Raw genomic sequence first — 13,856 nt, forward strand, 5'->3', positions numbered from 1 at the left:
CTGTTTGGAGAAAGGAAAACACTACATTCCAGCATAAGAACCTTATCCCATCTGTGAAACATGGTGGTGGTAGTATCATGGTTTGGGCCTGTTTTGCTGCAGACTAAAGAAATCACTTTCAGACATGTTTATGCTTATTACAGAGGGAAAGTGTGTTCCACTGAGCTCTAGCGCCGGGCCATTTCCAGGTAATAAGAGTTTGGGTCATGGCGACAGCGTGTGTATGTCAGCCTCGGTTCAGAGGTTTCAGTTTCGAAAACTGTAAGAGGTAAGAGTAGAATAATATAAAGTACAGACACTTGGTATATTTTACTTCTCTGATTTTTAAATTGTTCATTTTTGGATTACGCTTCATTTTTGTAGCTACTGCCTCTTAGAGTAAATATATATATGCTATATTTACTGTATGGACATGGGATCAGAAAACTATTTTATTTATAAGCAGCAGCCACATGGACCCAGAGGGTACCTATTTTTTATTTTTTTTTCACGATATCTTCCTTCATATTAAATCACCAGTGCTACCGGGCGAGGTTTGTTTTGCCTGGAAACACTTGTTTTGGTCTTTCATGAACCTTTCATCGGGTCGATGTGCTTGCTTTGTCAAGTTGACCAAAAGTCAATACAAGACTAGCGATTTTTTTTTATTATCATTTTTCTTTTACTTTTGTATGAAAAATAAATTGACAAATGGATTTGCTCTGTGGTCATGTGCACAGATATCACTTCTATATTTAAAAGGGAAAAAAAACCACAAAAATGTATGTTAAATTAACACAATATTCATGACCTCCACCAGCTTTGTTGGAGGAGGTTATGTTTTCGCCTCCCTTTGTTCATCTGTTCCCAACGTAACTCAAAAAGTAGTGAATGGATTTTGATGAAATTTGGAGGAGAGGTGAACCATGAGCCAAGGAACAATGGATTAGATTTTGATGCAAATCTGGACATGTGTGGATGCAGGATTTTTTTTTTTTGGTCTGTTCCCAACGTAACTCAAAAAATAGTGAACGGATTTTGATGAAATTTGGTGGACAGCTTTCGTATTATCCTAGGTTCAAGTGATTTAGTTTTGATGTTGATAATATGAGGCTTGACAGAGGTATCCACTCTATCGAGCGGATGGATGGATGGACTAGAAAGCTAGTCCATCCATCCATCCACCTTCACTTCCTTTAGCTTGGAGTGAGGTGGGAACACATCCTAGATGGGACATCAGTCCAGACCATCACACACACACATTATTTTACACCGAGGTGTCATCTGGCATGGCTAATCCACTACTTCCAAGTCTTTGGGAGGTGTGATGAAATCAGAGAACTGGGAGGAAACCTCTGTTAGGATGGCCAGAACATTCAAAAAGCAATCTGTGAGGTAGTAAAGCTACATTCTGCACCATCATCCCGCACCAGTGCACAACAATGGAGCTTAATTACTAAAAAGTAAAATGAGCCAAGTACAAAATGGATGCTGGGGGATAAAAAAAAGTAATTAATTCTCTCGGCACCTGATCAAAAATTTTCAACAGCTCTGAAACACGTTCTCAACTTCAATTCAAACGGGAAATTGAATTTTTAAACAAGACTAGGATCTTAATCTCCATCTGATTAACCCAAGTTTATCTCATTTCAAACCGGCGAATGCCTGGTAAAAACACACTGCAGCTGTTCATGCAGATAATCAGGAAAAATACGAGGTCCATCGGTGAACAACGGCGCTACTCGGCTGTCTCGGCTCGGCGGAGGCGCTCGTGAAGGATCAGCGAAAGAATCTTTTCCTCCTTTCACTTTACACAGCCTGATAAAATGCAGAAGGTCTGCTCTGTGGCTTCTGCTCTTTAATTGATCCCCCAGGGTGTCACCTTCTTTCATAGCTCCTTATAATGACACGCCAATTAAGAGTGGAATAACCGTGAAACAGTGTGTTCCTGGAGCTCAGCTCTCTGAGGAGAAGGTGGGACAGGAGGACATGGCTCCTGATCTACATAAGTCAGCCCAAACCCCATTCATCGCTTTTACAGAAAGTGAGTCAGCCCTGTTCAGTACAGCCGTACTCGCTCATTTATAACAGAACAAGAAAGGAGTGTTTTTAGCATGCATTATGAACGAGGGATTCTATTTTGAAGGTATCTCAGGCATCCTTCCAAGAGATTTTCCAATACTGTTTGTATCGCATATGAGCAAAAATGCAAAGAGAGACGATTTGCCAAAAACGCATCCCGGAGGACGGTGCCTGGAGGGCTTTAACTCTGCTCCGCATGCATAGATTTATCTCAAAAATAGGTTTCTCTTTTTAATTTATTTTTGCACTGCCTTTGTACCAGCTCTACATTTATTACTGGAGTAATAATCAGTTGCTCCCTGGATTTGTCTTTAGATATATTAAAAAGTCAGCCAAGCTGCAGAAGCCACATGGGCAAAAATAGACCAATTATTCAGTAGACTGCAGAACCACCATTCAATAGCAGCGAGTCTGATGTGAGGATTTCTAAATTTTAGTACTTCACTGATCGATCTTCAAATACTGTGTATAAAATCTCATTTCATCTCTCATCTCATTATCTCTAGCCGCTTTATCCTGTTCTACAGGGTCGCAGGCAAGCTGGAGCCTATCCCAGCTGACTACGGGCGAAAGGCGGGGTACACCCTGGACAAGTCGCCAGGTCATCACAGGGCTGACACATAGACACAGACAACCATTCACACTCACATTCACACCTACGGTCAATTTAGAGTCACCAGTTAACCTAACCTGCATGTCTTTGGACTGTGGGGGAAACCGGAGCACCCGGAGGAAACCCACGTGGACACGGGGAGAACATGCAAACTCCGCACAGAAAGGCCCTCGCCGGCCACGGGGCTCGAACCCGGACCTTCTTGCTGTGAGGCGACAGCGCTAACCACTACGCCACCGTGCTGCCAGGGGAATAAAATACCCACAAAAATCATTTTTGCTGTGTCCAGCCTTATCCTTCCTGACCCGGTCACGTACATTTGCATAAAGCAAGCAGATTTGTCCACGCCCACTCTACAAAAACATGAAAAATATCCCTTTAAGGTACATTTAGAAAAAAAAAAAAAGTGGCATTAATTTGCGATTAATCATGAGTTAACTATGGACAATAACGTGGTTAAATATTTTAACCGATTGACAGGCTTAATTGTATATATTTTAGTGCTGTCAAGCGATTAAAATATTTAATCGCGATTAATGTCGCGACTGTCATAGTTAACTCGTGATTAATCGCAATTTAATCGCACATTTTTGTCACATGAAAAACCATTGTAATTCTCTTACCAGCATAAAAAAGTGAATGGGCTTGTTTTGTACCCATGTTTTTCTTATTGCAAAGCATAACACGTCTTGACACAGCCACTGCAAACTGAAACCTAAGCTGAGCACCGGGGCTCTTCGTCCCGAGACTAACAAGAGAACCATGAGTGAAGTAATCTACTGCTTGAGTTAGTCTATCAGAGAGACAGGTTACACAGTGACGGTAGGCTTGACATGCTTGATTATAATATAAAGTACACTATTATATTAACTTTAAGTTGTTCGTTGATAAATATTGCATTGAATCTGATCTTTACTGTTTCAGCTCACATAACACATTTTGTACTTTTACACTTTCTGCCTGTTGATGCGTCGCGCTGTCCAATCAGAGGCGGCCAAATTTGCATATTACAGGAAGGATTTCTGGGATAGCATTGAGTTTACAGTTCAGAGGGATCTGGCTTCTTTAGACGCTGTCTTCTTAAAACTGAATAAATATTTAAAAAGAGCCAAATGAGCCAGTCTTTTTAACGGCTCTTTTCAAAGAACGGATCACAAAGATGCGGATCCCATCAAAGAGCCATAAATCCCATCTCTACTAGCGCGCCCTGCCCGCGCTGGTTCTTTGAGGGGGGAGGGCAGAGGACTCTGGCTGTGCGGGGCGTGGCTAGCGGCTATCGTTTTTCTAAGCAAACTCTCTGTTCCAAGTTCCTGGCAGTTTCAAAAGCTTATGAAAAACCTACATCATGTCACAGAGCATTAATCTCGCGATAAAAAAATTATTGCCGTTAAAATTGAGTCAAGTTAACGCGTTAATAACGCAACATTTTTGACAGCACTAATATATTTATAAAACCCATTATAGTTTCTATGGCGATGCAGTACACTTTTCAGATAGTGGCCCTGAACAGTTTCTTACCTTCTTCTTGGATTTGAAGACGTTGCATCTGAACACGTTGCTCTGTCCATCTCTAGCTATATAACTGAAGATTTTCAGATCTTGCGAATCATGTGACACGTAGAAGATCCTGTGAAAACATGAAATTGATTCAGAATGGGATTAGTGCTGATAATGTCATTAATCAATTGATAGCATCTGTTTCATTTAAAATGCTCCGATATCGACACTTGACACAACGTGGAAATGAGAGTGATCTGGATGTATTTTACACTCTCAGAAAATAAAGTAGATGACTGTACCTGTAGTGGCTGGTCACTGGGGCAGTACCCACTAAGGTACTTATTTGTACCCTTTATATACTGCTTGGGAACATACATGTACCTTTTTAGCCCTAAAGAGGTACACATATACCCCTTTTCCACCAAATCAGTTCCAGGGCTGGTTCGGGGCCAGTGCTGGTGCTGGTTCACAACTCGTTCAACTTGCGAGCCAGCTGAGAACCAGTTTGCTTTTCCATAGCTCGCGGTGCTAAGGGAAGCCACGTCATTACGTCGCTGTATACGTCAGTTACGTCGCTGTATACGTCAGTTACGTCTCTACGTTTGCATAAACCTTGGCGCGAATATCGAAGCAAAAACAACACGGAAGAAGCAGCAGCAGCAACAACAATAATAATAATGGATGACTTCGCGTTTGTACAGCTGCTGCTTCTCGTCGCTTAAAAATGGCGATCTTTTGCAGTCTTGTTATTGTTGTTGGTCTTAACAACTCCGCCCCCCGCTGACGTAAGCGGTTCTTTCCTCTGGCCCAGCAGAGAGTTGGTGCTAGCCTGGAACGGGTTTTTTTGGCCCCAGAGCCAGTTCTTTGTCAGTGGAAACAGAAAACCCGGTTCCGAACTAAGCACTGGCCCCGAACCACCCCTGGAACTACTTTGGTGGAAAAGGGGCAATAGTTATCTTGAAATCCAATAATGAGCCCTTGGGGTACATTAGTGTAGATTGTACCTTGGGGAACAGAAATGGTCTCCTACTGTATGCTGATTTCTGACGGTGTAAAATTATTGATGGCAATCAAAGCAAAGCTCTTTGAAAACATCAAGTAGAGGAACTCCACCACCAACAATACAAGCAACCTGAGAAACATCTTACACATAAAACTCAGCATGTCGTCGTGAGTTCATCGCTGTAGAACTCGAGACCGGTCTCAAGAACACTTTGTGAAGGTCTCGGTCTCATCTTGGAATCCGGGTCTGAGACATAAAGGACTCTGGATTTTATTTCATGACAGGCCAAGACTATGACTGTGGGGATTTCACTAACTTGTCTGATTTATTTGTTAACATCGCTATTCTGATTGGATGTAAAATTTCCTGCTTCAAATGCAGCCGATAACGTGACACTGCTAATTTGAATTTTTTTTTTTCCTGTTAATGGCTGTCACCCCTCCCCCACCCCCCTTCACACACACTGGTCTGGTCCTGGTCTTGACTCGGTCTCGCCCTGCATATGTCTTGGTCGTGACTTGATCTCAACCCCTCAAAGTCTTGGTCTTGTCTGGGCCTTGATACACTCTGGTCATGGTTTAGGTGGTCTTGACTACAACATGGCAGGAGCCAACGCTGCACCAACCTCTAACTGGGTAAGATAAAATATTTATAGACAACGATAGATGAGAGAAAATAACAGTTGCTGGATACTGACAAGGAGGGATTCTGACCCAATAACAACTTTATTTACTGTTGTTCAGAAACACTGCAGCTCTACTTGATAAAAGCTAACTTATATGGAAGCTAGCTAGCTAACACACTTCATTTAAAACCAACTGGAAGGGCACTCAGTGGAATGGAATGGCTGAAGTGCCCTTGAACAAGGCACCTAATCCCCAACTGCTCCCCAGGCTGCTCTGGGTGTGTTGTACGGTATGTCGCTCTGGATAACAGTGTCTGCTAAATAGCTGTAATGGAATGGAACTCAGTCAATAAAGCTGCAAAAGCTTTAATATTTTAGCTTTTCTTCATCATCCAGTACATTTGACTGGTTAAAAATATCCATCCATCCATTATCTGTAGACGCTTATCCTGTACAGGGTCGCAGGCAAGCTGGAGCCTATCCCAGCTGACTATGGGTGAGAGTTGGGGTACACCCTGGACAGGTCGCCAGATCATCGTAGGGCTGACACATAGATACACACAACCATTCACATCTACGGTCAATTTAGAGACACCAAAGTGACCGTAGATGTGAATGGTTGTGTGTATTTACTTAACTCAGGAATATTGAATGTACAGCAAAAGAAACAAGAGCGCTCTGAGAGCACAATATCCCCCGCTGGCAACGAGGCCATAACTCTGGTAAAATGAGACTCAATAGAACGAAATTGAAATATGCGTATTACCGATATATAACAAAGAATCCTGTCAAGTTCCGTGAAATTCCTCCACAAATTGTGAGAGGAGATGATTTCAGAAGGTGAGTACCCTTCCTGGGACGGACGGACATTGCCACGACATAATCCCCCTTCGGGCCTTTCGGCCAGCGGGGGATAATAAAAATTGTAAGGGAAGTTGATTTCAGAAAGCAAGCACACCTTGATGAAATTGCCAAAGTACAAGTTTGTTCATAATCAAGGGCATAACTCTGGTCAAATTTGCCCAAATTAAATGAAATTTCAATCTGCGTATAGCTGTCATATAACAAAGCCTTTTGCCAAGTTTGGTGAAATTCCTCCACAAGTTGTAAGAGGAGTTGATTTCAGAAGAACGTACACCCTCATGAAATTCTCAGAGTACAAGTTATTTAATCAAGGGTCAAAACTCTGGTCAAATTTTCACAAACGAAATTAAATCGCAATCTGCGTATTACCGTCATATAACGAGGGCTTTTGCCAAGCTTCGAGAAATTCGTCTAAAAATTGTGAGAGGAGTTGATGTCAGAAGGCGAGCACACCTTCATGAAATTGTCAAAGTACAAGGTTGTTAATCAAGGGCCGTAACTCTGGTAAAATGCGACCGAATTGAACAAAATAACAATACGCGTCCGACATATAACAATGCTTTTTGCCAAGTTTGGTGAAATTCCTCCAAAAATTATGAGAGGAGTTGATTTCAGAAGGGAAACACACTCATGAAATTGCCAAAGTATATTATGAAGCCCTTGTTAATCAAGGGCTGTAACTCTGGTAAAACGTGACTGAATTTAACAAAATTACAATATGCCTATGACCGACATATAACAAAGAATCCTGCCAAGTTTCATGAAATTCCTCCATAAATTGTGAGAGGAGTTGATTTCAGAATGCGAGCACCTTTCCTGGGCCGGACGGACAGATGGACGGACATCGCCACGACATAATCCCCCTTCGGTCCTTTCGGCCAGCGGGGGATAAAAAGTATAGAGTATCGAGAATTGACAAAAAAGTATCAAGAATTTGAAAATCTAATTAGTGGCTAATCTTGCAATAAAATGTGTGTGCGTGTGCACACCAAACATTTTCAGGATTTCTTTTCAAGCTGTGGATCATCATGACACTAGAAACTAACATAACCTTTCAGATGCCTTACTTTAAAACACACACACACACAACAAAGACGTTTGCGGTGATTTTATCACCTTTTATTGTGGCTGGTAGCTGTAGTGTAGGGGCGGCATGGTGGTGTAGTGGTTAGCGCTGTCGCCTCACAGCAAGAAGGTCCTGGGTTCGAGCCCCGGGGCCGGCGAGGGCCTTTCTGTGTGGAGTTTGCATGTTCTCCCCGTGTCCGCGTGGGTTTCCTCCGGGTGCTCCGGTTTCCCCCACAGTCCAAAGACATGCAGGTTAGGTTAACTGGTGACTCTAAATTGACCGTAGGTGTGAATGTGAGTGTGAATGGTTGTCTGTGTCTATGTGTCAGCCCTGTGATGACCTGGCGACTTGTCCAGGGTGTACCCCGCCTTTCGCCCGTAGTCAGCTGGGATAGGCTCCAGCTTGCCTGCGACCCTGTAGAACAGGATAAAGCGGCTAGAGATAATGAGATGAGCTGTAGTGTATTTTTTTTTTTTAAAGATTTTTTTGGGGCTTTTTTCACCTTTATTGGATAGGACAGTGTCGAGACAGGACAGGAAATGAGTGGGAGAGAGAGACGGGGAGGGATCGGGAAATGACCTCGGGTCGGAATCGAACCCGGGTCCCCGGATTTATGGTATGGCGCCTTAGCCACGACGCCCCCTGTAGTGTATTATTAAAAAAATAAAATAAAATCACACAGTGGTGTGTGTGTGTGTGTGTGTGTGTAATAATACCAGTGCCAATCCTTTGCACATGAGTAGAGCTGTAAAGCTTTATTTATCACGCTCACCCTGATGCCCATCAATCTCCTGGTTTATAACGCACGTTTTCACTGTGGTACAAGAGTGAGTTGTTTTTTTACTTCATAATGTCACTGGAAAGTGACGAGCAGTAAAAGTGTACAAAAGTGTACTTCGGTTTGGAGCTCTGGGTGAAAACTGTTCGATGTGGACCCATCTGACAGACAGGACAAGCCTTTCACAGTCAACAGCAGAACCCATCAATATGGCCAGCACAGCACGCAATGTTTCTACAGTTTACAGACAGCGACCCCGTATTAAACATCCATCCATTATCTGTAGACGCTTATCCTGTACAGGGTCGCAGGCAAGCTGGAGCCTATCCCAGCTGACTATGGGCGAGAGGCGGGGTACACCCTGGACAAGTCTATTTTAAACATTCAGAACGTTATTAAAACGTGTATGTTTTTATTTTTGTTTCCACTAACAAAAACCTGTTTTTATTAAAAGTGCAATTAGATTCTAATTGACATAATTTATAGATATTAAGGGTATAATGCAGTGCCACTGTCTGTTTAATTCTCTGAATATTCATATCTGAATTTGGATAGGGGTGGCACGGTGGTGTAGTGGTTAGCGCTGTTGCCTCACAGCAAGAAGGTCCGGGTTCGAGCCCCGTGGCCGGCGAGGGCCTTTCTGTGTGGAGTTTGCATGTTCTCCCCGTGCCGCGTGGGTTTCCTCCGGGTGCTCCGGTTTCCCCCACAGTCCAAAGACATGCAGGTTAGGTTAACTGGTGACTCTAAATTGACCGTAGGTGTGAATGTGAGTGTGAATGGTTGTCTGTGTCTATGTGTCAGCCCTGTGATGACCTGGCGACTTGTCCAGGGTGTACCCCGCCTTTCGCCCGTAGTCAGCTGGGATAGGCTCCAGCTTGCCTGCGACCCTGTAGAACAGGATAAAGCGGCTAGAGATAATGAGATGAGATGAGATGAATTTGGATATAAACCAAAAGTGGGTGTGGCCTAAACTGGAAAATTGTGTTCGGACAGTTCAACCTCAACTCTATCACTCAAGAGATTGAATTTGAGATTTTTTAAAATCCGGCTTGCACAGTTATTATTTTCTTTCTACTGCTCACAATGTTTTCGAGTCTACAGTATTATTGGCTCCGCTGCATTTAATACTTTCTACACCCTCCCTGTGGCAGTAAAACAGCCCTGAGTCTCTCATATAACACTTTATAAGGTTGGAGATACAGAGCAGGGCATCGGAGCCCATTCCTCTTTACACAATCTCTCCAGATCATCCAGGGTCCTCGACCCTCTCTTGTTCACTCTCCTCCTCTTCAGCTCAGCCCACAGGTTATCAATGGGGTTCAGGTCAGGGGACTGAGACGGCCACGGCAGAAGTTTGATTCAGTGGTCAGTGAACCATTTTTGTATTGATTTGAACATGTGCTTCGGATCATTGTCCTGCTGGAAGATCCAATAATGACCCAGTTTTAGTTTCCTTTCAGAGGCAGCCAGATTCTGATTTAAAATGTCCTGGTATTTCATGGAGTCCATGATGCCATGTATCCTAACAAGGGTTCCAGGGCCTTTGGAGGAAAAACAGCCCCAGAACATCACAGACCCTCCACCATCAGAGATGAGAGTGGGTGGTCACCAAAAAAGCAGAAAACAAGATGGCGCCCGAAGCCGGGGGTCTGGGAGGGATACCCCCCAGGAAAATTTTGAAAAATAAGGCCTTACAAACCACTTTTCCTGCAATCTGAGCTGTAGTAGATAAAAAAAGTCTGTTGTCTTTTTTATATATTTACATGAAAATATGTTTCAAATCAATAGGAGTATTGTTTGAATTCAAGATAAAATCACATTCTACATTCAAGGGTATGGTTATAATTTATGATCAACAAAAATGACAAACTAAATTCACATTAAACGTAAGTTTTATTAATTATCAAAATGTTCATATATTAAATAAAATTTCTTAGGGAGAAAAGGTCAGTCACCCTATGTCCTCATTAGTTGCATATGATTTCAAAAAGTCTTTTGAAATATTTAAGTTTTCAAAACTGTCAGCATTAATTCAGATTTACTGACCATCATATACATGTTCAGTGTATTAAATCAAACGAATGCTAAGTTTATGGGATAATGTCTATGTACACTTTATACAATTATTTATAGTTCACAGTCACTTCTCATTTTCATTTGATCATTTCGACTTTTTCTTCAGCTTTTTGGCCAAAGACAAGAGCTTGTCAGTCCTCTCTGTTTTTTATACCAGCACCGATTTCACGTACCTTCGCTTCGTCTCGCTTGTCAATTGTATTCGGCATTTTGAGTAAAAAAGCCGATACGAAAGAGAAATGTATTTTTGAAGCGCAGCGACGATGAACATGTGCAAGTTTCGATAAAATAGAACGATGCGGGTACTTTTGTAAGAACTAGGGGTCGACCGATAATCGGCCTGGCCGATATATCGGGCCGATATTCTGCATTTTTAGGGTTATCGGTATCGGCCATAATTTCCACCGATATGCCGATAACATGCCTTTTTGCAGCCATTTCATTCCTAACGCGACTGTCACTGCACGTCCTTTCCTGCACTCACCTCTCTGAGTTCAAGAACACGGTCCCGCCCACCACAACATCTGATTTGTTTGGCACAAGAGATATAGCCAATCGACACGTGTAGCTAAACGCTGTGAACTGTTTCAAGGCGGCCATACGGGCACTCGGGCAGGAGTGGCACAAGGGATACAGCCAATCAGCACGCGTAGCTAAACGCTGTGAACTGTTTCAAGGCGGCCGTATGGGCACTCGGGCAGAAGCAGATCCCACTTCAAGGTAAGGGCACGCTGCTTTTGCCGCAATAAGTCATAAACACACAAGTTGCAAAAGCACAACATCATTATATGTTTACATTCTTCATCTACTACTCGTTAAAATTGTCCATTTGCATCTGTGTAGCCAGGCAAACTTAGCTTACGGAAGGAAGCACTTGAATTAGCCTACAACCAACTAGTCTCGCTGAAACTATATGTAATGTTGTCCATAGTAAGCAGTCCCCAGCATAACGTAGGCTGCAGTCATTTTTAAATCCCTGTATGGAAACGCTGTGAATGTGTCAGTAGTTCTACTCGAACAGTAGAATGACAGCCATACAGAGAGGTGGTCAAGGGAAGACGAAATAAAACGTAGTGTTTGTGCTCTGTAGGCTAGCGCAAGCCTGCTGGCTATTTGTTATGGTGATGAGTAAACTTCATGACGTGACTCGTGCTCAAAAAGCGCATTGCACTTGTATATGTTAGGTAACTTTATAAAGCGCTATTTGAACACTTAAACAAGCCAGGTGTGATATGGTGCTAGTAGGCTGTGTAATACTGTAGGGAGTTTGTCAGGATGCTTGTTGTGGGCTCAGTAATTAATTGTGTCGTGGATGCTCACTTGCTTGGATAAACGGTAATGAACAAAATACATCAATTAAACTCTTGACTTAAATGTTCTTATGCTACTTCACATTGCGCTGTAATGCACTCCACTAGTATTTATAATTCTTGCGCCTCACTCCGACTTCCGTTCTCTGAACAGACTCTTAAAGGAGCAGCCGCTCCTTTTAACCAGAGCTTTTAACACTCCGTTCTCACTTTCTCTATCCTGGCCGTTCTCATCTACATTAGAATGTAGATGGTTACTTGTTAAGTTGTTACATAATAGGGAGTGATGGCCTACTTTATGTTTGATTTGACTTTTTAAAAAATGCTGCAGGCAGCTCCCTACACTTGATTTGTTATTTAAAAACTACTTGAAGTTGGTAAGTCTTACTTAGTTCTTAGTGTAAAAGAATCCAGAGTGTATTTTCATTTATTTTCCACTGAAAATGGTGAGCTGTAATATAGTAGGGAGTGATTTATTTTTTTTATTGGTGAATATTTATTTTATTATTATTTTATTTCTCATTTTATTCTAACTAATGTTTGACTTTATTGTACAAATGCTGCTAGCATCTCCCTGCACAAAATTTCATGTTCAATTTTACAATTAAACATATACATTTCATGGATATGAAGGTCTGTGTCAGTGTGTGCTATGTTTAATTTCATGTGAATTATAATGTTTACATTTATCAGTTATCGGCATCCCAATTTCATAATAATCGGTATCGGTATCGGCCCTGAAAAAAACATATCGGTCGATCCCTAGTAAGAACTGTTATGATTGGCTTTTGTTCTCTCCCACACTCTTGTAAGAACTGTTATGATTGGCTATCATGCTCTCGCCAGCGATGTTTTGGCCAATTACATTGTAGAAAACACGTATTCTACCGCGAGACTTAGCGAGACTAAAGATGGCAAAACTGTAAACATGTAACATCGTCGTACGCTTGAGTATCACGAAGGAACATAACCCAACCCCCCTCAATGAAAAAAAAAATCTCAACGGATTTGGTATAATATCGATTTTTGCTCAGAAAAAGCGGAAATCCGCCGAAAAGCGGAAAACTCTCATCCCTGACCATATTTTACAGTTGGGATCGGGTTCTTTTCATTATAGCCATCCTTCTTTTTATACCAAACCCATTTTGAGTGTTTATTGCCAGAAAGCTCCATTTTTGTTCCATCAGACCAGAGAACATGGTTCCATTCAAAGTCGTAGTAGTGTTTCGTGAACTCCAGGTGCTTACGTACATTTGTGGTTAACTGACAGAAAAGAGCTTTTTTCTGGCAAACCTTCCAAATAATCTGTTGGTATGGAGGTGGAGTCTGATGGTGGGTTTGGAGACTCGGAAACCCCAAGATTTTACGTTTTCTTGTAATTCACCCACACTGATCCTTGGGGAAATTTTTTTTTTTGCCTCTCTTACCCTCCACCTCACTGTACGTGGGGGCAAAATAAACTTGGGTCCTCTTCCAGGCAAGTTTGTAACAGTTCCAGTTGGTGTCCACTTTTTTATTATTGTCCTAACAGTAGAAATGGACATTTTAATGCGAGTAGCTACTTTTTTTTATAACCATTCCCTGACTTATGAAGGTCAACAGTTCTCCCTCGTTTGGTTTGTGTGTTCTCTTATCTTTCCCATGGTGATGGATGACTAACCCCGTGTCCGAAATCGCGCCCTACTCACTATATAGTGAGGACGCCATTTCGTAGTGCTGTCCGAAACCTTAGTGAGGATTATTTACACCCTGTATAGTGCACTCAAAGTATCCCACAATGCATCACGAAAAGTAGTGTTGGTTTTTTGGTTAGATGGTCACTCATCAAAGCAATATATCCCATCATGCATTGCGGTCGCGCTGAAAGAAATCAAATTAAAAGTCTCAAATTTGATTTAATAAAAGGCAGCAGCAAAGAAGAAAGTATTCAGCCTTGATTTAAAAGAACTGAAAGATGCAG

General features: G+C 42.1%; 1 protein-coding gene across 2 annotated transcripts in view; it reads right to left on the bottom strand.

Moving 5' to 3' along the window:
* The window catches only part of nos1apa (nitric oxide synthase 1 (neuronal) adaptor protein a), a 546,141-nt gene that overhangs the window by 203,019 nt on the left and 329,266 nt on the right, over positions 1-13,856 (bottom strand). For both annotated transcript variants that reach the window (XM_060920033.1, XM_060920034.1), the window contains exon 5: positions 4,193-4,301. In XM_060920033.1, coding sequence (XP_060776016.1) covers positions 4,193-4,301 — 109 coding nt within the window. The remainder of the gene's footprint in view (positions 1-4,192; positions 4,302-13,856) is intronic.

The sequence above is a fragment of the Neoarius graeffei genome, chromosome 4 (genome assembly GCF_027579695.1).
Source record: "Neoarius graeffei isolate fNeoGra1 chromosome 4, fNeoGra1.pri, whole genome shotgun sequence".
NCBI lineage: Eukaryota > Metazoa > Chordata > Actinopteri > Siluriformes > Ariidae > Neoarius > Neoarius graeffei.